The 25,979-nt window shown below is 41.0% G+C and overlaps 1 protein-coding gene and 1 long non-coding RNA gene across 5 annotated transcripts in view; one reads left to right on the forward strand and one right to left on the reverse strand.

Moving 5' to 3' along the window:
- Positions 1-14,256: 14,256 nt before the first annotated feature.
- LOC140477330 (uncharacterized) lies at positions 14,257-21,590 on the reverse strand. Its single transcript, XR_011960708.1, has 2 exons — positions 21,272-21,590; positions 14,257-15,356 (listed from the first exon to the last, which is right to left on the reverse strand). It is a non-coding gene; the product is annotated as an uncharacterized lncRNA (long non-coding RNA).
- Positions 21,591-21,886: 296 nt separating this feature from the next.
- The window catches only part of dpy19l1l (dpy-19-like 1, like (H. sapiens)), an 88,518-nt gene continuing 84,425 nt past the window's right edge, over positions 21,887-25,979 (forward strand). For 2 of the 4 annotated variants that reach the window (XM_072571008.1, XM_072571009.1), the window contains exons 1-2: positions 21,887-22,136; positions 25,267-25,291. In XM_072571008.1, coding sequence (XP_072427109.1) covers positions 21,887-22,136; positions 25,267-25,291 — 275 coding nt within the window. The remainder of the gene's footprint in view (positions 22,137-25,266; positions 25,292-25,979) is intronic. The other 2 variants (XM_072571010.1, XM_072571011.1) reach the window with 2 other exon arrangements.

The following is a 25,979-nucleotide window of genomic DNA, read 5'->3' on the forward strand; positions in this document are numbered from 1 at the left end:
TCACTCAGAATGTAGGTGATCTGATTGAAACCAAAAAATACTTAAAGGAACACTCAGGGCAAATGCAGATAAGATGTTCTCTGGTTGAGGAGTTTAGAACCATATGGCACAATGTAAAATTAAGGGGCAAATCATTTAGAACCACGATGAGGAGAATGTTTGTTGCTCCGAGATTGGTGAATCATTGGAATTCTTTACCTCAGAGGTCTGTGGGAGCCCAGTCTTTGTATAGGTTTAAAGTAGAGGTTGATAAATGTTTAGGAAAAAGTGAGAACTGCAGATGTTGGAGATCAGAGTCAACAAGGTGTGGTACTGGAAAAGCACAGCTGGTCAGGCAGCATCAAGGAGCAGGAGAGTCGCCGTTTCGAGCATAAGCTCTACATTTCTGATGAAGAACTTATGCTTGAAATGTCTACTCTCCTGCCCCTCGCATGCTGACTGATCAGCTGTGCTTTTCCAGTACCACACTTTTTGACTATAAATGTTTGAATATCAATGGTATAAAGGCCTAAGGGGATGGTGTGGGTAGAAGGTGTTGGAGTGTTTGAGGAGCCTGATCACATCAAATAGTGGAGCATGCTCGACCAGCTGAATAGCTTACACCTTCTCCTATGTTCCGAACTGTATAATTCTTTCAATTATATTCATTAGACCTTTTCTTATAAATCAGCAAATTAAACATCTTAAAAACCAGTTTTTACTTCTCTTAATAGACTTTTTGATGGTTGTTAAAATATAACCCAGTGTTAAATTTCTAGATTGAAAGATCAATGGTTGATTGACTCAGTTTCTTCACAAACACATTAATGTGTCACCAGTGTCTAGTGCTATTTCTGTAATATCCAGTGTCATTGGTAGTCCAGTGTACTGTGTTATTCCCTCTCCAGTGTCCACTGTGTTAGTTCTTAAATATCCAGTGATGTTAGCTGTCTAAAGAGTAAACGGTTAATGTTAACTTTGTAAGTATGTTGTCCAAACTATCATCAGGGAATATCTGAATGCATTGTAGAGAATGTAAAAGAGGTTTATGAGAATAATTCCAGGGTTAAGAAACTTCATCAATATGGATAGATTGTGGAAGTTAGAACTGTTTTCCTTGCACAGTAGCAGGCTAAGAGGAGATCTGTTAGTAGTTTTCAAAACCATGTGGACTCTACAAACTAGACTAGAGTCTACAAAGAGAAACTGTTCCTGCTCACAATATAAAAGAGGGCACAGATTTAAAGTGTTTTGTGAAAGATTTGCAAATGCAAAGTGAGATATAACTTTATTATATAATGAGTGCTTTGGATTTGGAGTGCAGTGTCTGGAAGTGCAGCAGAGGCAGGTCCAACTGATTATTTAAATCGAGACAATGTGCAAGGATATAGGGAAAAGAACAGGAGATTGGCATTAATACAAAATGTTCAGACAGCAAGTACAGATGGGTCGAAGGACCTACTTCTACACTGTAACAATTTTGTAACTCTGAACACAAGACAAAGGATGCCTCTGTGTGGGTCTCCTCCTAAGTGTTGTCCAGGGTATAGCTACAAGTTTAATAAAAGATAAAATTCACAAATCACTGAGCCTCACACAAGCTTTTTCAACTCTAACCAAGGACACAATGCAAACTAAGACCCATGTAGATAATAACAGGTTCTCCAGTGTCCTATGCTATTTTGACAATGTCCAGTGAAATTGGCTCTCCAGTCCCTTACATTATTCTTTTGATTTCCAAAGATGTTTCTCCAAGGCTTAATCTCAATGAAGTTTATTGAAAGTTATTTATAGACTGAATTGTCTTCCAGGATTTTGGTCACCATATTGCAGAATAGAAATCACTGTTGGATACTATTCCAAGACATTTCATCAGTCACCCACAATCATGAAACAGACTAAAGAGTTTTTTTTTCACAGACAAAGTAATTGGTCATTTGTTTGCTAAGAAAATAAATTCTCTCAGTGTGGCCACAAGCTGAGCTAACAAGAGAAACATTTCTGTCTGTTTCAATTCCACCATTAATGTGTAGTTTCTCGAGGTATTGTATTTAGCTAAAGTCTGTGACTGTGAAGCAGTGTTTGGCCCAGAATGCCCCCATGTGCATTTTATAAGGAAGTGGCGTTGAAAGGTAGACATTTACTTGAAAAGAGTTGTGATTATTTTAGTATTTAACATCAGCTGCCAAAATCTGAATCCTAAGTGTGAAAGAATTTTTTTAAAAAGTCTATGAAACATCAGAACTTTTGACAGAAGAACATACAACTACATATGCCATGAGACATTCTGAGAGAACAGATAAGGGGAAACTATTTCTGGTGGCAGGAGGGTCAGTAACAAGGGAGACACAGATTTAAGAAATTTGGTTTTAAAAAAAAGAGGGAGAGATGAGGAGTTTGTTTTTTAAAAATATATTGTTATGACCAACCTGGCATGTGCAGCATGAAAGGGCAACAGAAGCTGATTCAAAAATAACTTTCAAAAAGGAAGTGGGTGAACGCTTCAAAATGAAAAGATTTGCAGGACTATGGGAAAGAATAGGGGGTTGGCTCTTTGAAAGCTCTAGCATTGGTATGGTGGGTGAAATGGCTTCCTTCTGTGCTGTTACATTCAATGTGAGGAAATAAATTTTTAAGGGATGCACTTGACACATTTCACAAAAAAAACTGTGGATGATGAAAATCAGAAACAAGAACACCAACTGCTGGAAAAACTCAGCAAGATTTCTTTTCATTGACGCTGCTAAACCTGCTGAATTTTTTCAAGCATTTACTGTTTTTTACTTGACACATTTGTTGTTGTGGTTTAAAAGCTATCGCACTTATTCCATATTATTGAAAGGGGGTTATTGAGCTGCTATCATTTAAAATGTTGATCAGTTTCCTTCTGTTCAAATGCTGATACATCCAGTTTCAGGTTAATACTGTACGTCCCAATTGGTCAATTCACTGGTACAATGAAACACATAAGAGCATGCACTAAATTAAACCCTTAAGCTAAATTTCATTTCTGGCATTATGGATTGCTAAAAAAAAATCTCTGAAAAGGAATGTTTTGTCAGTCACTTGTACCCCAGTCTTGATCAGGTCTGGCTGTTCTGGACTGGAGGATATAATTTTGCAGGAGAACTTTGGCACAACAGACCACCTTTCTTTTGGAAAATCAAACTGAGGGAACACTGCACTGTCAGAGGATCAGTACTGACGGAAGGCTGCACTGTCAGAGGGTCAGTATTGAGGGATTGCTGCACTGTCAAAGGATTAGTATTTAGTGACTGCAGCACAATTGAAATACTGAGGGAATATCACACTGTCTGGGGGTCAGTACTGAGGGAGTATTACACTGCTGAAGGTGCTGTCTTTTGGGTGAAATAATAAAATGAGATTCCATCTGCCCTGTGAGGTGAACATCACAGTGCTCATTATCAATATTTGAATATTAAAGTGATTAAGAAGGCAAATGGGATGTTATATTTTATTTTGAGAAGAATTAAACATAAAAACAAGGATATTATTCCTCATATAGAGGACATGGTGAAACTACATCTTGACCATATATAGTATTCAATATAAAGTATATACTATTTGGTCTCCTTATTTAATAAAGAATATAAGTTTGTTGGAATAGGTTATATATAGAATGTCTTGTGTGTATACATTGGACAGGCTAGGCTTGTTTTCAGTGGAGGTAAGGAGTGATGTTATAAGATTCTGAATGGTTCTGACAAAGTGGACATGGAAAGGATGTTTAGTCTTGTGGTGAGTCCAGAGTAGGGACACCATTTTAACATTAGGGATCCTCTCTTTTGGACAGAGATGAGAGGATTTATTTTTGTACAGATCGATGTTCAACTTTGGAACTCTCTGATTCAGAGGGTGGTGGAGATTATGCATGAACAATGCAACCCTAATTTTGTTATGAGATTTATTTTGATGATTCTTTTCTACATTAATTTGCCCAAAGTTTTTCCCTCATGCTACCTCACTAAAACAGATTAGCTAGATACTACATAGATAAACATGAAACAAAGCGTTAGAGTAAATGAATGTTGACATTGAGGTTGAACTGGATTAGATTGTGGGACTGAGGTTGAATTAGAATGGGGATTGGGATTGAGGTTTAACTGGCACAGCAGTTGGGACTAGGGTTGAATTGACATGGTGCACTGTACCACAAATGTACTTCAGGGATCAGTACTGAACCATCCTCTGAGTCTTGGTTTATCAATGATAATTTGGATTTGGACATAGAGAACATAGTCTGAAAATTTACATAAACGTGGGTAGTTTAGCAGTGAAGAGAGATTTGGAAGATAAGCTGTTCTCTTAGAAAATTGTCTTCTCATGTGATTATGAAGTAGATATATTGAATTAACGACATAAAGGCAGCATAAAGGGACTCATTGGAATTTCTGTTCATTGAAATGAATAACCTATTTCCCACGGTGATGCCCAAAATCCTATTGCTTGGATTTGTATCCTGGGAGTACTAAGTAAGGGTAATGTTGCCTCTCTTACAGTTCTTGACAAAGCAGTTTTGAAGCACAGTTTGTTTGTTTGAATTATCTGAATGCCTTGGCTATCTAACTCTGTCATCAGCTTCTGGTTGTGAGTACAGTTGCTTTTGTAGTGATTGTTTATTTCTTCAACTTGCCCTTCCTAGACAGGGAAGTCTATTGGCTTAGACAAATTTAATCCAATTATTATTTCAGCCTCCCAATGTGAACAAAGTGTATGGGGCAAAAACTGTCTAGAGCCTATTTGTCCAGGATATAGTTTTTACCAATGACACTTCTCCTAAATTTCTTTTTTAGCCTATTCATGTGCTCAACATTCCATCTAGTTCATCTCTTTTGATTTCTCCTCCCTTTTCAATAAAAGGTTACATGCATTTGTACAACCTTAAGATGTCCTTAAAGTGTTTTACAAGATGCTGAAGATCATTTTAAGAATCATTAGGTTGTGGATTTAAGTCCCATTCCAGAGAATTGAGTGCAATAATTAAGGCTAATTCTTCAGTGCAATCCTGAATGGTGCTCCAATATTGTCGGAGATGCTTTTGTAGAGTCATAGTCATACAGCATAGAAACTGATCATGCAGTCCACGCCGACCAGAATCCCAAACTAAACTAGTTCCATCTGCCTGCGCTCGGCCCATATCACTCCAAACATTTCTTACTCATGTACTTATCTAAATGTCTTTTAAACATTGTAACTGTATTCGCATCCATCACTTCTACAAATAGACCATTCCTTTGTAAAAAAATTGCCCCCATGTCTTTTTCAAAAATCTCCTGTTGCCTTAAAAATATGCCCCATAGTCTTGAAATCCTTCATCCTAGTGAAAAGACACCTGCCATTCACCTTGTCTGTACTCCTCATGATTTTATAAATCTCAATAAAGTCACCTCTCAATCTCCTATGCTCCAGTGAAAAAAGGCTCTAGTGAGAGGCTAGCCAGCCTCTGCTTATAACTCAAACCCTCCATTCCCAGCAATGTCCTGGTAATCCTTTTCTGAACCCTCTCTGGCTTAATAGTATCCTTCCTATACTAGGGGCAGACAGAACTAGATTTTGTTCACAAGAGATAAACTTCAGCTCCCTCACGATGGATGTAAAAGATATGATGGCACTATTTGGGAAAAAAGCAGAGGGGAGTCCGATCAAAGGTTTAATCAGTTTCTATCCCTCAACCAATGTCACTAAAAACAGATGATCTGGCCATTATCACATTGCTGTTTGTGGGATCTTGCTGTGCATAAACACATTTTCAGTTTCCTCAATATGTGAATATGCTTCGAAGGTGACAGAAATACGAACTCTTCCTGCCAGGCAAATCTAGACAAGATGCGCAGTTGAAATAGAATGGGCTTCCACTGGCTTCCTTGCTTAAATAGTGCACCATTTTTACAGACCTTCCACATCCTGTCTGTAGTCTGTTTTGTCACCATCTGAGATTCGACCGACTATGGTGGTGTTATCAATGAACTTTTAAATGGCATTAGTCTGGTATTAAGTGACGCATTCATGTGTATACAGTGAGTACAGTAGGGGGCTAAATATTGATTGGGTGGGGAGTGGTAGAAGCAGATTTAAGAGGCGTTTGGATGACACATGAATAGGCAGATAATAGAGGGATACGGATGATGTGCAGGCAGATGGGATTAGATTAGAATAGTTTCTGTTCTATACTGTTCTATGTTCTAAATGGCCAAGTGAGAATATAGTACCTGAGTTACTATCAATAGAGAGAAGGATATTTAAATGTTAGCTCATTTAGCAGGAAATGTGTATTTTATTTCCCCACTCAAGACAGAAATCCTCCATACAACTCCCTGGTAACAACATTTTATCCATAGTCAATCCCTATGAGTGAAATTCAAATAGCTCTCTCCATCCTTCAGTATCAGTTTCCTCCTATCCCCAACCTCATCTCCTCTACCTCCACCTCCATCACAGAAGTTTGAATTTTGAACTGTTGGAGGAATGGATAGGTTACTATCCCTTCCCTTCATCTCTCCTTCTTTGCCATTCTCAACTCTTCCTTCTCTTTTAATTCTGTTCAATCCTCTCTTCACTCTAATCTTTCCTTCCCTCTTCATTGCTCCTTCCTTTCTTTCTCTCTTCACTGTGTCATCCTCTCCTTCCCTCCTCTTTTCACCCTCCACTTCCCACCCCTAATTGTCCCCTCTTCCAGATTCTCCCCTACCTGGATCCAATCACTCTTCTGTAAATGCGTTTCACCTGAATATTTGCACTTGTCTCCAGTCTCCAAATGTAAGGATATTAACTTGTACAGTGACTCTGAAGGAAGGTCTCATGGTGCACCATGTCACTCAGCCTGTTTGTTATTCCAGGAATCTTGCTGCAGCTTGAGCTGGTTTGTTTAAAAATCAAAAACTGTCATGATGTCATTGTGAAAGCTATAACTTCTTAATCCAAATCAAACAAATGATATCATTCCCAGTTCTCCCATTCTTCAGATCCTATTGGCACCATCTGTGTAAGATGCTAGGGCCTGGATACCAAACAATTTTTTCCCAAGTTCAGTGCCAGCTTCCAGCAGAAACTGGCTTTGCGCTGCTGCTGTTCTGCTGATTGAGAACAGAATGCTGTGGCCGGGGGAATTGTGGTCGAGTGAAGGCTGGAAGAAGCTAGATGTTACCCATTCAAAGGATGCTGTACCCCAGAGAAGCCAGTCAGCCAGAGAGCCAAGGCACCTTAATATATTGCCTTCTTATTTTTTTAAACCCTAAAGTGAAGTCCAATACAGATGCCACTCCAGATGTTCAATTGTAAAGTAAATTCACTTCACCTTGCTCTACGTGTAACCGTGTTGGCACTTTGTCACTGTGACAACATCCTGTTCAATGATCGAAACATCAATCAATAAGCTGAAAGCAAAATAAACAAGCAAACTTTAATGAAATGCATCCACTGCTGATGATTTCATTAACTAAATATGCACAGATGCATGTTGCATTGACAAAGTCAAATGCAAAGCAATGAAAAACACTGTGCAGGAAAGGAAGGAAAATGATTATTTGAAGCTTTTGGAAGATACATGAAAAGACGATTGGAAATAGAAAACAATGATTTTAGCTTGTCTTCTCTGCCACCTAGTGATAATATATCGTAACTGAGGAGTACTGAGCAACAAAGATAGCGAGGGCTTGGGGGGAAAAGGCTATAACACATAAGAGCAAATGGATGCCACTCAGCCCACTGAGATACTCCGTCATTCAATGAAATCATGACTGCTGATAATCCTCAATACCACTTGCCTGTCCTTATCCCCATAACTCTCTTTTCCCTTACTCGATTAAAAGTATGTCCTTCTCAACCTTGAATGTGCTTAATAACCCAAAGTCCACAGCCCACTGTGGTAACGTATTCTACAGATTCACAACCTTCTGCGATAAGAACTTCTTTATTTCTGTCTTCAGTGTGCAACCCCTTTTCTGAGATTATGCCCTCTGGTCGTAGACTCTCTACAAAGGTAAACAATCTTTCTGAATCTACCTTGTTAAATCCCCTCAGAATCTTGTATGTTTCAACAAGGTCACCTCTCATTCTTCCATTTTCCAACAGGAACAGTCCCAATCTACTCAACACCTCCTCATTAGGTAGTCCCTTCATTCCTGATTTTAACCTCGCATATTCTCTGGACTGCCTCCAATCTACTATATCTTTCCATAGATAAGATACCAAAAACGGTTCTCAATATTTCATCTGTGGTCTGACTGGTGCCTTGCATGGTTTAACAAAACTTCCCTACTTTTACATTCCATTCCCTTTGAAATAAAGGCCCGCATTCCATTTGCCTTCCCTATTACCTTTTGAACTTAGATGCTGGTTTTTTGTGATTTGTGGATGAGGATTCCTAACTCGTTCTGTTCTGTAACTTTCTGTAGACTTTTTCCATGTAAATAATATCTATCTCCTCTATTCTTCCTGCCAAAATGTATAACCTCACATTTCTCCAATTTTATTCCATTTGCCCACTCACTTAGCCTTGCAACTGATTGGATAACATTTTCAAAGAATGCAGACATGTTGGACCAAACAGCTTCCTCCTGTGTCAAAATACGATGTTTCTATTTATTAACAGTCCAATTGAAAATATACCTCATTTTGATCTTCAAACAAAGGTTAAAATGGCAGTTGATCAAATCAAGACTAATTGTTTGACTTATTTACCAATGAGCTGAATAAACTTTCCTTTTTCATAAGAAATAGGATAGATATCATAAAGATTTGGTATAAAGGTCCATATTTCCAGTAGCCTCCAATCTATTATTTACTAATGTAGAGTAGTAAAACTTAGTATCTTTAAAACATCTCAGAGTTTTTATAATTATGGAAAGGTTAATGTATTGAATGTTTTCACTGACATGGGAGTTTAAAATCAGGGACAATAATTATAGGATTTCAGGAGAAACTCCTTTACCCAGTGAAATGAGAATGTGGAACTCATTGCCAATATTAATTCAAGGCTGTATAATCTGCACAAGCTGACCCCTTTACATTTCTGTAAATGCACAATGAAGCAAAATCTTTAAAAATACCATACCAAAGGATGAGTGCTGATGGACTGCTGCACTGTCAGAGGGCCAGTGATGAGGGAGAGCTGAACTTTCAGCGAGTCACTACTGAGTGAATGCAGAACTATTCCATAGTCAGTACCGAGGGAACACTGCATTGTAAGAAGATCAATACTGATAAAGTACTACAGTTCTTATGGGTGGTTTAGCGAAAGTACTAAACTGTCAGAGGGTCAGGATTGAGGAAGTTTTGCACTGTTGAATAATCAGTATTGAATATCTACAAATATATCACTTCCTCAAGTGGTGGAACCCGGAACAAAGCTACTTAATACTAAAATTAAAGTCCGACCACTCAGGATGACAACAGTGCTTCATCACCCGAATGGTAGTAGAAGTCTGAAGCTCTCTCCCCTGAAGTTCTGTTGAGACTGGAGATCAATTGAAATTTTTAAAAAGAAATTGAAAACTTTTGGTGGGTAAGGGGATTAAAATTATGGAACTAAGGTGGGCTAATTTGAGTTTGGTCACAGATCAGGGATCATTTAATTAAATGAGGGAAGAAATTGGCTTATCGTAGTGTCACTGCACCAGGAACTCAGAAGCCGAACAGAATGCTCAGGGAGAATGGGTTCAAACCCCACCATGGAAACTGTTGGAACTTGTATTTCAATCATAAATGTGGAATATAGTGTTGGTCTCAATAATGGTTACCATTCCAACAATTGTTGTAAAGTCTCATCTGATGATCTAAAGGAACAAAAAAAATCTGCATCCTTACCTTGTGTATGTGTGATTTCAGACCCCCAGCAATATGATTAACTTTTAACTGATCTCTATCAAACAGTGTGGTGCTGGAAAAGCACAGCCAGTCAGGCAACATCCAAGGAGCAGAAGAGTCAATGTTTCAAGCATAAGCTCTTCATCGGGGGGAGGGGGGTGGTCGACAGGGGTTGAGAGATAAATGGGAGGGGGTGGGGCTGAGGGGAAGACAGCTGGGAATGCAATAGGTAGATGAAGGTGGGGGTGAAGATGATAGGTCAGAGAGGAGGGTGGAGCGGATAGGTGGGAAGGAAGGTGGACAGATACGACAGTTCAAGAGTTGTAAGGTTGGATCTCGGATATGGTGGGGGGAGGGAAATGGGTTAACTGGTGAAATCCACATTGATCCCTGTAGTTGGCGGATTGCAAGGCAGAAGATGAGGCATTCTTCCTCCAGATGTCAGCTGGCTAGAGTTGGGTGGTGGAGGAGGCCCAGGATTTGTATGTCCTTGGCAGAATGGGAGGGGGAGTTAAAATGTTCGGCCACAGGAAAGTGGGGTTGTTTAGTGCGTGCATCCCAGAGTTGTTCTCTAAAATGTTCCACAAGTTGGCATCCTGTCTCGCCAATGTAGAGGAGACCACATCGAGGGTAATGGACACAGTCGAAGTACAGGTAAATCTCTGTCAGATGTGGAAGGATCCTTTGTGGCCTTGGACAGAGGTGAGGGGGGAGATGTGGGCACAGGTTTTGCACTTCTTGTGGTGGCAAGGGAAGGTGCTGGGAATGGAGGGTGGGTTGGTGGTGGGGGAGGTGGCGCATGGACCTAACAAGGGAGTCATGGAGGAAATGGTCACTCCAACATGCAGATGGGGGTGGGGAGGGAAATATATCCCTGGTGGCGGGGGTCTGTTGGAAGGTGACAGAAACGTCAGAGGATTATGCAATATCTAGAAGTTGGTGGGGTGGAAGGTGAGGACTTGGTGGTTTCTGTCCTGTTGCGATCAGAGGGGTGGGTTCAAGATGAGGTATGAGAAGTGAAGGAGATGAGCTAGTGAGCATCATCGATCACGTGGGAGGGAAGTTGTGGTCTTTGAAGAAGGAGTACAACTGTAATATTCTCTACTAGAATTGGTCCTCCTGGGATCAGATGCAGCGGAGGTGGAGGAATTTGGAGTAAGGGATAGCATTTTTACAAGAGGTAGGGTGGGAGGAGGTGTAGTCCAGGTAGTTGTAGGAGTTTTTTTTAGATTAGATTCCTTACAGTGTGGAAACAGACCCTTCGGCCCTACAAATCCACATCGACCTTCCGAAGAGTAACCCACACCAACCCTCCCCCAGACTAATGTACCTAACACATTGGGCAATTTAGCATGGTCAATTCACCTGACCTGCACATCTTTGGAATGTGGGAGGAAACCGGAGTACCCGGAGGAAACTCATGCAGACTCGGGGAGTATGTGCAAACTCCTTTGATGGGTTTCACATAGATATGTGTTAAGTAGGTCACTGAAAAAGGAGATGGAGAGGTCCAGGAAGGGGAGGAAGGTGTCCAACAAGTCGGAGTGGAAGGTGTTTGTGAAGCTGATGAACTATTCAACCTCCTCATGGGAGCATGTGGTGGCACCAATACAGTCATCCCTGCAGAGATCTAGGATAGGGGTTGGGAACCTGCAGCCATTGTGTGTGGCCTTTTGAATGAGTCCAAATTTTGCAGAACAAATCTTTTATTTTTTATTAATATGTTTTTTTCATCCTTTATTATTTTTATTTTAATCTTAAAATGAATGTATTTAAAATACCAGAGAGTAAAAGAAAATTCAACAAAATAATCCTTACAGACTGACATCCACAATTAAAAAATTGGTAAGTCATAAGGGCTTTCCTACAAAAAGTAGTCACAAGTTAGTTAACTTTAGAATTAACTTTTTTTTTCATTTTTTTTAGTTAGTACATAGTAGTTAGATTTTTACAAAATAATGTGAATTTTGAAGAGTATATAATTGAAGTTTCTTGGATGTGGCCTTATTAGATTACAACTAACATAATGCGGCCTTCCAACATGAAAAGGTTTCCCACCTCTGATCTAGGATCTCATTCAGTTCAAGGGCAATTACTGGTAACTAACCAATGCTGGAGCTATCAGCAAAGCCCATATCCCATGAAAGAATAAGAAAAAGAATGGTCTTTGTGAGAAACAAAGCTCACATATCAATAAATTTCAGTACAAGTCAAATTATGAAGCAGCGGATTTTATTGAAATATTCTTGCAAGAAGGGTGTCTAACAAGTAGGCACATCGATCCACAAATTACTCCACAATTTATACAGTTTAATTGAGTCTCTCTTGGTACTTCTCCGTTTACGTCATTGGCCTAGCATATTACATGTCAAACCTATCACTATTCCTTATTGTATTTTGCCCCTGCCTAGCTGCGCTCCGCCCTTGTTTACTTCTCCCACTACTCTATGGCGACCCTTACTCTCATTTGTTTTATTTCTTATTTGCAGCTAACTTGGCTCAGATTACAGATTGCATTACAGTGTGGAAACAGGCCCTTCGGCCCAACAAGTCTACACTGACCTGCCGAAGTGCAACCCTCCCATACCCCTACATTTACCCCTTACCTAACACTACGGGCAATTTAGCATGGCCAATTCACCTGACCTGCACATCTTTGGACTGTGGGAGGAAACTGGAGCACCCAGAGGAAACCCACGCAGACACGGGGAGAACGTGCAAACTCCACACAGTCAGTCGCCTGAGGCGGGAATTGAACCCAGGTCTCTGGCGCTGTGAGGCAGCAGTGCTAACCACTGTACCACCATGCTGCCCACAACTCATTCTGGCATAACTCAATGTTCCTTCCCTGTTCTTTCCCTCTTTATCTATTTGTCTGTAACATATTCCATTGTTTGCATGCACGTTTTAGCTAACTCAGCTCTTTGCTGTAACAATTATACAATTGTGTAAGTTAGTTCATTGGATTCCTGAAGAAGGGCTCATGCCCGAAACGTCGATTCTCCTGCCTGATCTGCTGCACTTTTCCAGCAACACATTTTCAGCTAAGTTAGTTCATTACCTTGCAGAAGCAATTATGTATTCCCTTCATATCGTTTCATCTTTGTATGCAAGTTTGAGCTAACTCAGCTCTTGGCTGAAACAATTATACAATGGTGTAGGTTAGTTCATCACCTTGCAGAAGCAATTATGTATGTAGAGGCAACACTGCTTTACCTATATCCCACAATTTTCCCCCTTTTTCTTTCATTATCATTTGTTGTCTTCTGCATTTTCCTTATATGTCGCCTCCAAATTGGAGACCATCTTTCCCGAGATTTCATTTAGTTTGGAAATCTCTCCAAGGTCACTTATTCTCTTGTTGTTCAACAGGTAGAGCCCTTCTCCCCGACTGGTCTTTAGGGACATTTGTGAGGCCAAAGCTGTTTCGATCAGTCTTTGGGTTAACCCTCGTGTGCAAGGTGTGACACAGCATCCTATTGCGGTCAGTACTCCTACCACCATGATCAAAGAGGTAGGGACTGAAACCACCACACCCTTCCACTTTCCAAACCACAATTCTAGTCACCCGGTGAGTGATGTGTTGACTCCTGAGTTTTCGGCTAGTTCTTCTGCTAGTATTGTTAGACCTTGCATGGCCTGAGAAATAGACCCATCTGGGTCTGTGTTATTTGGAATAAAGGTACGACAGCTCCCTCCTAACATCACACACACACACACCCTTTTTCTGCTAGGATCATATCTAGGGCCATTGTATTCTCCCAGGCCATTCTGCTGGTTGCATCAGGTTGTTTGGCAATGCCTTTCTCTAGTGTAATTGATGAATTTATCCAGTCCATATTTTTGTTGACAGTTACCCACCAGAAGAGGGCCGATTCAAAACCTGCTGTGATCTGGTTACGAGCCTTGAACTCATCGGGTACCTCTCTTGGAACTCCTATAGAGTCTAGATATATCCGATCACAAACAAAGTATCCAATAGTGATCTCTTACTCTGTCCCTCTTTCTTTACTATCTCTTTCTTTTCAAATGCCAGGGTGAATGGAATTGCCAATTGCACATGCCCCTCTAATCTGGAGGTAGGGTGGGTCTCAATATTTTCCCTCCGCAGTACCACCATAGATCAGCTCGGGGAATCCTTAATGCTGAGTAGTTCCCTCCCTTTTCCATCATGTACTCAATTTCGGTACATGATATTTCAGCTCTCCCAAGTATCTGGACCAATTTGTTCCTCGCCTGTTTACACACTATGCGTGATTTCCGACCACGGCAGAAAACATAGGGGGGGCGTCTTTAAACCTTCCTTCTTTAAAGGAGGGTACATTAATAGAAGGGGCATACAATCTTTATTACTCCATGCAATCTCATCCTGATACAGGGCTATCATGCATGTCATGCCCCTCCTGTCTCGTGGAAAGGGGACTACTTGGGCCATTAGTCTCCAGAGGCACATGCATAACAATTGTTTTTATTCAGACTTTTCACAATGTACTTTACAGATTCAACCCAGGCATTTGTATCCCCATATCCTGTTTCTACTTCAATAGTCTGCTTTAAGTCCTTTGCCTCTACAATTTTTATCACCTTAGGATAAGAGTAAGGGGCTTTACTATTCCTTTCTCCTACTCGGGTTTTGTCTTTCACCTGTATTTTAAATCCTTCCTGTCTGCTTTCATCTCTATTCCGAATGTTTGGTTTAATTGTTTCTCCCCCCAAAACCGCTTCATGCCATGAGGTTTTCTTTATTGTTAAATATATTGGGTTACACTTTTTATTGGGACAAACAAGAGCTGGCCGAAGGGGCCTCGGTGTACTGTGATGAGTGGATTAATCAAGAGATCACCTTTGAGGTCTTCCTGCCTCCACCATTCTTTACATTCTTTATCCCAGAGATATCCCTTACACTTCTCTCTCCGGGACACTTTCTTCCCGTCAACCCTACTCCATGCCCCCCCTTTAGGATCTTTTTCATAGAACCTAAGATGTACCTCTGAGGTACTGTATTGCCTCTGATTTCTTATATCTCTGCAATCCACTAGGCTGCAGGCATCTGTTTCTATGACTTGTGGATTTGTACTTTCTGGAACCGTTATCACTAAGTAAGACGACCACACCAGGGCCTGACAGAATCCCAGGACTAGAAAAGCTAATATCATGTACCTAAACATTCCCCCCATTCTACAATGGTACTGAAGCACCAAGAGACTTAGCATACAATGCTACAGAAACTAACCCGCACTCGCGCAGCCACTGTATAATCAGTTATTTAAAGTCTTTTTAGCTTAAGTTTAAGTGGTTCTTTTGTCGATTCAGTTGTCCAGACTTCTCTCTCAACTGGAGATTCCACTGGCCCTTTAATCCGGGTATAGTGAGTTCAGCCTTTCTTTGCTGTTCTTATCACTGTTTCAGTAGTTAAGAGTGCCTGGTACAGCCCCTCCCAGTCTGGTTGCAATTTGGAATCAGTCCATGATTTGACAAGGACCCAATCTCCCGGTTGAATCAAATGGACGGTGAATTCAAGGGGTGGAGTCTGTGCCAACAAACTCTGTTTCCTGAGGAAAGACAAAGAGGAGGATAAGCCCAGTATATACTTCTTTAAGAACAGATCTTTAGTCTCCAGGGATGGCAGTTCCCCTTTCGTTCCCAGATAGGGCAGGCCAAACAATATCCCATAAGGGGACAGCCCCATATCTTTCCTTGGGGCCGTTCACACTCGCAAAAGGGCTATAGGTAAACACTTAGTCCAAGGGAGTCTGCTTTCTACTACTAATTTAAATAACTGCTTCTTGAGTGTCTGGTTCATTCTCTCAACCTTTCCTGATGAAGGTGTGTGCCAAGGGGTGTGGAACTCCCAGGAGATACCTAACCCCCTCATCACTCCCTAGAGTACCCTGGAGTACCCTGGAAGTAAAATGAGTTCCCTGATCTGAACCTATGCATTCCACTATCCTGTATCTGGGGATTATGTGTTCAAGTATTATCTTGGACACCCCACTTGCGGTGGCAGTGGCTAAAGGGTACGCCTTCACCCATCCAGACAGGTGATCAACCATTACCAGCATATACCTCAGTTTTCCCACTCGGGGTAATTCAGTATAATCTACCTGAATGCTCTGAAATTGTCTTAGCCCAGGTTCTCTCCCTCCTGGGACTTGTTTCCTTAACACCTTCTTGTTTACTTTTTTGCATATTATACATCCCTCACATATCTGTTTGGCTATTGTATATATCCCTTTGTATTCATATTTCCTTAAGACTAAGTCACACATTGCGTGCACTCCCCAATGACTTCCCTGATGTAAGAGAGCCATAATTTCTCACATCATCATTTTATTCAACATTTCCCTCCCATCGGGTAACATTCAGCGTCCATCCGCTGTCTTTGCAGCCCTTAAATCTTTTAGTTCCTTTTCCTCCTTTGCAGTAAACAACGGAGCACCCTGAAGATCTGGAATTGTAGGTATTAGGGAGTATATCACTGCTCCTTGTGGATTTAGGGCTGTTTCTTTAGCTACCTCATTGGCCAGTTTATTTCCTCTTACTTCTGGTTCATTCCCCTTCTGATGTCCGTTTATATGAACTATCGCTATTTCTCTCGGGAATAACAGGGATTCCAGCACTTGTTTTATTAATTCTTCATGTGCTAGTTCTTTTCCTCTGCTATTTGTTGGCCCTCTTCCTTGCCAAATTTTTCCGAAGGTGTATACTACTCCAAACTATTTGGAGTCTGTGTACACCATTCCTTCCTTGTCTTCTAATGCTCTGAGAGCTCTTTCTGAGGCATAGAGTTCACAAGTTTGGGCTGACCAGCCTTTAGGCAGTCTTTCAGCCTTGATAACTCTTCCCTCTATCCTATCTACTACAGCATATCCATTGTGCCTTTTACCCTCAATCGTCCGGGAGGACCTGTCGATAAACAACCAAGCTCCCGCATGCAATGGGATGTCCTTTAAGTCCATCCGCACTTTAATCTGATATTCAATAATATCAAGACAGTTGTGTTCTGGATTTCCGAGGGTCTCCCCTTCTCCCCGCCACAGAAATGCAGCTAGACTTAAGCAACTGTCTGTGACTAACACAAGGTCATTCTGCTCTATTAAGATTGCCTCATATTTCAAGATCCTAGAGTCTGTGAGCCATCGTCCTGCTTTCTGATTTAATATGGTCCGTACCTGATGTGGGGTGCTGACTATTAAGGCTCCCCCAAAAGTAAGTTTCTGACTCTCCTCTACCAATAAGGCTGTTGCTGCCACTGCCTGCACACACTCTGGCCAGTAATGTAGCTTTCCATTCTTTAATTAACAATGAAGGAATGCTGCCATGTTTTAAATTAACCATGAATCAATATGACAGGTCACTGAGAATGTGTGAAGGAATCCTGCCAATTAATATTGATTCAGGCTAACACAATTGATTTATTATAAATATTAATTATTAATTATATATTATATATTATATATTATATAAATAAAATAATCATTATCTGTAATTCAGGGTGGAAACGCAACAAGTGACTAAAGCACTTTAAAAACTGTAATTGTGCAGTTCTGTTTGTTTACCAGTCACTTGTGACTTCTCATTCTGTTTCTGTAATTGTTTTGCTCGAGCACATTCATTTTTAAGAACCTCAACAGATTTCATAGCACCCTTTGCAGTTAATTCAATCTCCAATTTGGTGGCAGTATCTTGCCATGAGCGCAAAACTGATTCTTCATGCCTCTCATCACAAAACTGTCGCCATAGTCCAATTAATTCTTTCATTCCCGCTCCCATGTTATGTTGCCAGATCAATTGCTGAGCCGATTTAACCAACTGAACAGCTTTAGGGCCACCTAATGGCCATTCTTCATCACCCAATAATTGTTTATGCCTTGATATATATTTTTAAGAAATATTGCAATATTTCTTGCTCCCTATAACTTCAAATACCAGGAGCCTCTTGCTCCCTGTAACTTCACCCTGTAACCTCAAATACCAGGAGCCTCTTTCTCCCTGTAACCTCAAATACCAGGAGCCTCTTTCTCCCTGTAACCTCAAATACCAGGAGCCTCTTGCTCCCTGTAACCTCAAATACCAGGAGCCTCTTGCTCCCTGTAACCTCAAATACCAATTTATCAATTTATGCTTGTCTAACTTTAAAACCTGTTCCTAACTATACGTTTTTGAATCTTACTTGTAAATATATATTTATATATTATAAATTCATTTATTCAGCATAATATTTAAAATGTAAAATGCATACAGTGCCCAACTTTGAAATCCACTATAATTGCCCAGTTTTAGTCCCTTAATTTAAATCCCAAATTAGTTTTCTTAAGCAGTCCCGACCAGTCATTGCTCAATTACAATGCTATAGGTCGTGAAATAACCGGAGCTGCCTTAAAAGGATTTGTCTATTCAAGTCAAAATAAACTTCTAATGCATGAATAATGGCCGAATCCAAGGTCACAGATATTAACCATCGGATTTTTAAAAAAAAATGATTTATTACAATCTAATGTTGAACTGAAACTTCAACTGTCATTGAGGGAGGGGACTTTCTGAATAAAGCTACGGCTGGCACATCATAATCCCCATGAAACACATCAATCTTAAAATTAAGTGAAAACAAATGAGTCTGAAACACAAAAATGTTATACTGTTGTTTTCCTCCGTATTAATCTGATTTGAAATTGCTTTTATTAAGGAGAAAAGAGATTAGTTAGAAACTGATAGTAAGGCAGTCATGACCTGTAAAAAGAACAGGTGTTAACATTTTATTTCATAAAATCCTTAACTTTAAAAGAAATCATGTTAAATTTCCATAATAGAAATCAGATTCAAAACCGTCCCAAATCTCAAACTCCAGGGAACAAAGCACAGACATTCAATCACTAACAAACAAATGTGCATTCAAACCGAATCACAAAGGGTTAAACTTTCTAATGGCTGTCTCTCTCTCTCTCTCTCTCTTTCTCTCACACACACACACACACACCATATCTCACAAATACTTACTGAGCTTCCCACAACAACCCCTCTAGAGGCTTCCCGCTCCACCCCTCTATCTTTTGAATCTTTTTCTGGATGTCTGGCCATGATTTAGCTACGAAGTGTACACTCAGCAGCCCTTCAGCTACTAGCCCTTCCAACACGAAGCATAATCAGATTCCTCCTGACTGAAAGGCTGTTTTCTGTTGACATGTAAATTCAAATATTTACAAACCCAGTCTTCGTCCAACCCATACTTTGGCCAGAAGACGGCAGGATGAAGAATGGATTCCTTATTCCATACAAAGCAACAATATTTAATCAACTTTTTCCTATCTTTTTCCCTTGTACAAGTGTTATCTTTTTAATTCCACAACATCCTGCCCAATCGACTTTCTGGAGGCATGTTGTCAGGGACCCCGCCTCCATTTCCATTTTCTTTCCCGGAGGCTTTTTCTTTACCCTTGGCACAACCCATATTGAGTTCCTTTGTTAGTCCCTTAGTGGGCGGCACGGTGGCACAGTGGTTAGCACTGCTGCCTCACAGCGCCAGAGACCCGGGTTCAATTCCCGCCTCAGGTGACTGACTGTGTGGAGTTTGCACATTCTTCCCGTGTCTGCGTGGGTTTCCTCCGGGTGCTCCGGTTTCCTCCCACAGTCCAAAGATGTGCAGGTCAGGTGAATTGGCCATGCTAAATTGCCCGTAGTGTTAGGTAAGGGGTAGATGTAGGGATATGGGTGGGTTGCGCTTCAGCGGGGCGGTGTGGACTTGTTGGGCCGAAGGGCCTGTTTCCACACTGTAAGTAATCTAATCTAAACTACTAGAACTCAATCCCAGCCACCAAGGCAGTACTTAAAAGTCAATTTTTCTACCTTGGTCCATGCACAGAGTTGCCTGGCTCAACATCTCCCTGTACCTACTTAAATTTCCTATTTCACAACCTTTTCGCCTGGTTCAGATAGACTTTCATTGGATCTCGATCAGTCAACCAGAAGGGGGAACCCACTGCCGAGGAACACAGGACCGCTCTAATAGGAACGGGATGTGTCTTCCCAGCCATCGAAGGTGCCTACCCCACTGGCGATGATGGAAACCCCGGATGAGTGCCCAAATTGTGAGAAACAAAGCTCACATATCAATGAATCTCAGTCCGAGTCAAATTCTGAAGCAGTGAATTTTATTGAAGTGTTCTTGCAAGAAGGGTGTCTAACAAGTAGGCACACCAATCCAAAAATTACTCCACAATATATACCGTTAAATTGAGTCTCTCTTGGTACTTCCCCATTTACTTCATTGGCCTAGCATATTACATGTCAAACCTATCACTATTCCTATTGTATTACCCCTGCCTAGCTGCGCCTTGCCCTTGTTTACTTCTCCCACTACTCTAAGACTGGTGACCCTTACTTTTATTTGTTTTATCCCTTATTTGCAGCTAACTTGGCTCGTTCTGGTGCCTACGTGGAGGCAATATGCCAAGCTGGCATAACTCAATGTTCTTTCTCTGTTCCTTCCCTCCTTATCTATTTGTCTGTAACGTATTCCATTGTTTGCATACACGTTTTAGCTAACTCAGCTCTTTGCTGAAACAATTATACAATTGTGTGAGTTAGTTCATTACCTTGCAGAAGCAATTATGTATTCCCTTTGTGAGAAACAGAGCTCACAATATAATAAATTTCAGTCCGAGTCAAATTCTGAAGCAGCGAATTTGATTGAAACGTTCTTGCAAGACGGGTGTCTAAGAAGTAGGCACCCTGATCCAAAAATTACTCCACAATTTATACAGTTTAATTGAGTCTTTCTTGGTAATTCCCCATTTATCTCATTGGCCTAACATATTAAGTGTCAAACCTATTCCTTATTGTGTTCTGCCCCTGCCTAACTGCGCTCTGCCCTTGTTTACTTCTCCCCCTACTCCAAGCCGGGTGACCCTTACTCTTATTTACCCTATCCCTTATTTGTAGCTAACTTGGCTCATTTCAGTGCCTACATGAGGGCAATATGCCGAGTTGGCATAACTCAATGTTCTTTGTACCTTATTTATTTGTCTGTAACATCTTCCATTGTTTGCAGGCACATTTCATTCTTGCATGCACATTTTAGCAAATGCAAAAGCTATTTTCTTCACATAGTTTTCATTCTTCTTAACTCAACTCTTGGCTGAAACAATTATACACTGGTGTTAGTTCATTTACCTTGCATAAGCAATTATGTTTGCAGAAGTAACATTGCTTTACCTATAATCTCACACCTTCGTATAGTTTCATCTTTGTATGCAAATTTTTGATAACTCAGCTCTTGGCTGAAACAATTATACAATGGTGTAGGTTAGTTCATCAACTTGCATAAGCAATTATGTATGTAGAAGCAACACTGCTTTACCTATATCCCACAGTCTTGAATGGCCTCCTGTTTCCAGGTTTTTATGCTTGACGTATATTTAAGTCACAAACTTTGGCCTGTGCATTAAGTGTGAATGAAATATGCTCTCACCCTTCACACTGTCTTGTAGTGTGTCCCAACTTCAGAAGCATCTGAAGAAGCTCGACTTAAACTGGGCATTCCAGTATGAGGGTAGTGAGGCTGAACTGAAATTCTGGACTGGGCAAAAAAGAGGAAGGGAGGCTTTCAACTGGGAGGAGACTGGTTGCTAGGGTCAGCTGGTTGCTAGGAGGATGGCAGTTGTTTAGTGGAGGTTGGTTGCTAGGGGCAACTGATTGCTAAGTGGAGAACAGTTGTTAGGAGGACGCTGGTTGCTAAGGGCAACTGGTTGCTAGGAGGATGATAGTTGTTAGGAGGAGCCTGGTTACGAAGAGGAGGGCAGTTGTTAGGAAGAGGCTGGTTGCTAGGAGAAGAGTGGATGGGTGGGTTGTTTGCGGAGACTGGGAGGTCTGGCTGACTTGCTATTTCAGAGCTCGGAATCTCTTGGCTGGCTTGTGATTTCCTTGTCATTGATGATGTTGCCGTGGTGACGGTGGATGTTCTCGCCGGCCCGCAGAGCTCGAAGCTCCGGCCTCAGCCGCTAATCAGAGCCTGAGGCTCAGGTTGGGCCTCGGCCCGGCAACAGCAGGAGGCGGACTGAGGGGGTGTGAGGCTGGCCGGACCGATATGGCAGTGAAGACCCGAAGCTGGAGCCGGGGTCGTGCCCTGGCCGAGGACAAGGAGCGTTGCCCGCCTTCTGGGAACAGGCCCGCAACCAAAGCTGCCAGCCCACGGCGGGAGCGCCGAAAGGAGTGTGCGGTCCCTAAGAATAAACCGTCCGCTGTGGGACAATCCGGCAAATGGGTAACCGGCATGCGAGGGCCGCTAGGACTCACCGACTCGGCACTGAGCAGTTTGGGGACTACCATAGTCCTGGGTGAGGGGCTGGGGATGCGGGGAGCTGGGAGGGAGGGAAGGGGATTGGGGAAGGGGGGTGGTGGCGGAATGGGAATCGGGAGGAGTTGGGAAATTTTACACGGTGCCATATAAAAGTTTATTGTGCAAAGAAGGAGCTGATACTGTAAGGGTAACGCACAGCATGAGTTGAGGTTTGAGTGGCTTCCAGAAAGCAGAATTTGCAAAATAAGGTTCTTTTTTTTCCTGGCGTCTTGCACGGATCTGTGCTGGAGTCTCAACTTTGGCAAATTCATATCAATTACCTAAATCAGGGGAGTGAAGGCGCTGCTAGATTTGAATATGATTCGCGGGTAGGTAGGAAAGCATATTGCGAACAGCATTTACAAATATTGTGTGCCGATTATAGATTAGTTTAGTGAGTTGGCAAAAACCTGGCAGATGTATAATGTGGGGAAAGGATGGAAATTGTTCATTTTAGCAAAGATAATAAAAACCAAGTATTACATGCAGAGAACGGCTGCAGAATTCCATGGTGCAGGTGGTTGGGGGTGGGGTGGGGTGGGGTGGGGTGGGTGGGGTGGGGTGGGGTGGGGTGGGTGGGGGAGGTCCAGGTGTTTAATGGCATGAGTTACAAAAAACTTGTACCTTTTTATGTAGGTGCGGAAAGTAATTAGGAAGTATAATCCGATGTCCTTTTAAAATGAGGACTTGAACATTTAAATTTGATATTATGCTTCAGTTATAGTGTTCTTTGTAAGATCATGTCTCGAGTATGAGAGAGTTTGGTCTCTTGATTTAAGAAAGCTGTTGAAAAGAAGCTTCCTAGATTGTTAATCTAGAAACTAGAAGCAGGAGTTCAACCTGATCATAGCTGATCTCTATCTCCATGTCATACTACCCTCTATGCCTTTGCTTTTGAAATCCAAAACAATATCTCTCTCTCTTGTATAATTTGGCTTCTACAGCCTTTTGTGGTAGGGAATTTCCCAGGTTCACTGTCTTTTTTTGAGTGTAAAAAATTTTCTCATCTCCTTCCTAAATAATCTACTCCATACCCTGATATTGTATCCCTCAGTTCCAGACTCCCAAAACAAGGGAAAACATTCTCCCTGTTTTCTAGACTGTCCAGCCCATTAGAATTTTATATATTTTAATCAGATCCTCGCTCATTCTTTTAAATGCCAGAGAATGTTGGCCCAGTCAAACTAATCTCTTTTCATGGTACAGTCCTGCAATTCCATCGAATGAACTTCTGTTGCACTCTGTATGGCAAATATATCCTTTTCTTAGGGGGTGCAAATGCATACAGTACTCTAGGTGTGCTCTCAACAAGACCCTGTGCAACTGCAGTAAAACATCCCAACATTTGAACTCAAATCCTCCTGCAATGTAGGCCAATGTATGATTTTTCCTTTCGAATTGCTTAGCTCTCTGACCCACCTGCTATTGCCCAGCATCTTATGGTGCTGACTTTGTTAATTCTGTTAATGCTTTTCAAATGTTCTGTTCTCACATTTTTTATAATAGACTCTAGCATTTTTCCCATTACTAATGATAGGCTAACTAGTCTGTAGTTCTCTGTATTGTCTTTTGCCCTGTCTCTCCTTCTTTTGATAGATTGCATTTGTTCTTTTCAAAATCTGAAGATAACTGGAATGAGTGTATTATCTTAGATTGGATAGAATTGCCAGGCTCTGTTTGTTTCCATGGGAATTTAGAGTGAGGGTTAATTTGACTGAAACTTGCTATCCGTGTACCTCCTGCAGGCGACTTGGACCACTATTTTACAATTAAGCATCCCCATTTAGGGCAGCAATGAGTTTTTGAGTGCCTCAGAAGGTGGCACAAGTGTAGGAATTGGATATTTTTAAGGCAGTAGAATCTGTGGTTGTTGGGGGGCGGGGGGGACCGGGGATGAATATTTGGAATTAAAAAAAAATAGAGACTGGAGAGCAGCACTGAATATGAAGAGAGATGGGGAAATAGCTGTTAATTGAGGGAAATGAGACAACAGCGGGGCAAGGAACCAGTTGGGAAAATAGTTGGCACCATTATCTTGTTAGCAATAAGGAAGGGGGATGGAATTTTAAGTGTGGAAGTGAAAATGCATGGGAGGGATTAAGAGAGTACAAATGGTGGAGAAATTAGAATCCACCATGCAACTGGGAGAGAGGAGAAAAGAAGTGAATAGATAGTCATAGAGCTATATAACACAGAAACAGACTCTTTGGACCAACTCTTCTATGCTGACCAGATATTCCAACCCAATCTATTCCCAACCTAGCACCCAGTCCGTATCCCTGCAAACCCTTCCTGTTCATATACCCATCCATTTAAATATTGCAATTTTATTAGCCTCCACCACTTCCCCAGGCAGCTCATTCCATACACACACCATCCTCTGTGTGAAAAAGTTGCCCCAGGTTTTTTTTATATCTTTTCCCTCTCACCCTAAACCTATGCCCTCTAGTTCTGGACACTTTCTCCCCACCTGCTGCCAAGGAAAACAGCCCCAGTCCATTCTACCTCTCCCTATAGCTCTAATCTTCCAACCCTGGCAACATCCTTTAAATCTTTTCTGAACCCTTTCAAGTTTAACAACATCCTTCCGCGATGATGGAGGATTTCCTGAGATTTGAGTGTGGCAGTGGCTTCTGGAGCCATTGACCAATGTATCTGCGTACCAATCAGCGTGCATGGAGTCTGAGTGGCCACATGGCTTAAAGGGAATGTCAAGTCTTACTACTCCTTAATTTATTGGCAAAATAGTCAATAATCGGGCATAGGTTTAAAAGTTATTGGTGAAATGTTTGCGAGAATGTGATCTATTTTCACTGGAGGGTGTGGGATTCTGAATTTCACTGCTTTAAAGGTTGATGAGACAAAATTAGCAATACAATTTCTAAAAAATGACTTGTATGTACACTTGTATATAGGCTGGAACATGGATTAGACTGGATAAAATTGTTGGTTGACATGATGGACTAAACAACTTCCTTCTGAGTCCTAAATCTCCTGTGCTACTAACTGCAATCCACACAGCTTTTAAATATTATGTCGAATGTTTAAGAAGACAGGCGTTTGCAAATTTTGGGAATAGTTTAAGTCCTTTCACTTTTAACCTACTTCTGGTCTTTTCTCTTTTACAGCTATCATAGCAGGAATTTTACATTGGTAAGTGTTAATTGATTCTTTTGCAGATATCTGCTTTGGAGTTTTAGGTAGTCTAACCTATAGAATAGTTGCTAATGTCTTGCATTGAATGAGTTTTGGCTTAATAAATCAGTTGACTTGCTCTTTGAATAATTTTAATGTGACAAAGCAATTTGTTAGGACCCTTGTGCATAAGTTATGTTACTTAACCTAAGGAATAGGATCAGGTGGAGACGAATTTCCCTGGTGTTATTCAAGTATTCACTTCTGTAAGTTTAGCAAGTTTCAAGAAATAGCACAAACTATTTACAGATTAGGTAGTTTGCATTTTTTTATAGGTAAAAGCAGTATTTATGAAATAGTTGGCATTTAGCTGAAGATTTTTTTTTTAAAAAGCCAAGTGAGAAGAATACAAAGTATAGTAAAGCAATAGCTTTATTACTGGGTTATCAGAACTGGCAGTATCAGCTGATGGTGTATTTTACAGTGTTTGAATGCCAGTTTAACAATTCATTTGCTTTTCCAGGTGTTTTGGGGAGGCAGGGTTTGGATATGTGAAGTTATTCAAAATAGATATTATTTTCCCAAAGCAATTACTACTTTAATTTGTTACAACACAGGGTTAAACGTAATAATGCTGATATTTGCTCTGTTTCTCAATAGGTGGTTGTGTAATGTTTTATGAGGCAATGTCCATTTAAACAAAAAT

Source organism: Chiloscyllium punctatum, chromosome 5 (genome assembly GCF_047496795.1).
Source record: "Chiloscyllium punctatum isolate Juve2018m chromosome 5, sChiPun1.3, whole genome shotgun sequence".
Taxonomy (NCBI): Eukaryota; Metazoa; Chordata; class Chondrichthyes; order Orectolobiformes; family Hemiscylliidae; genus Chiloscyllium; species Chiloscyllium punctatum.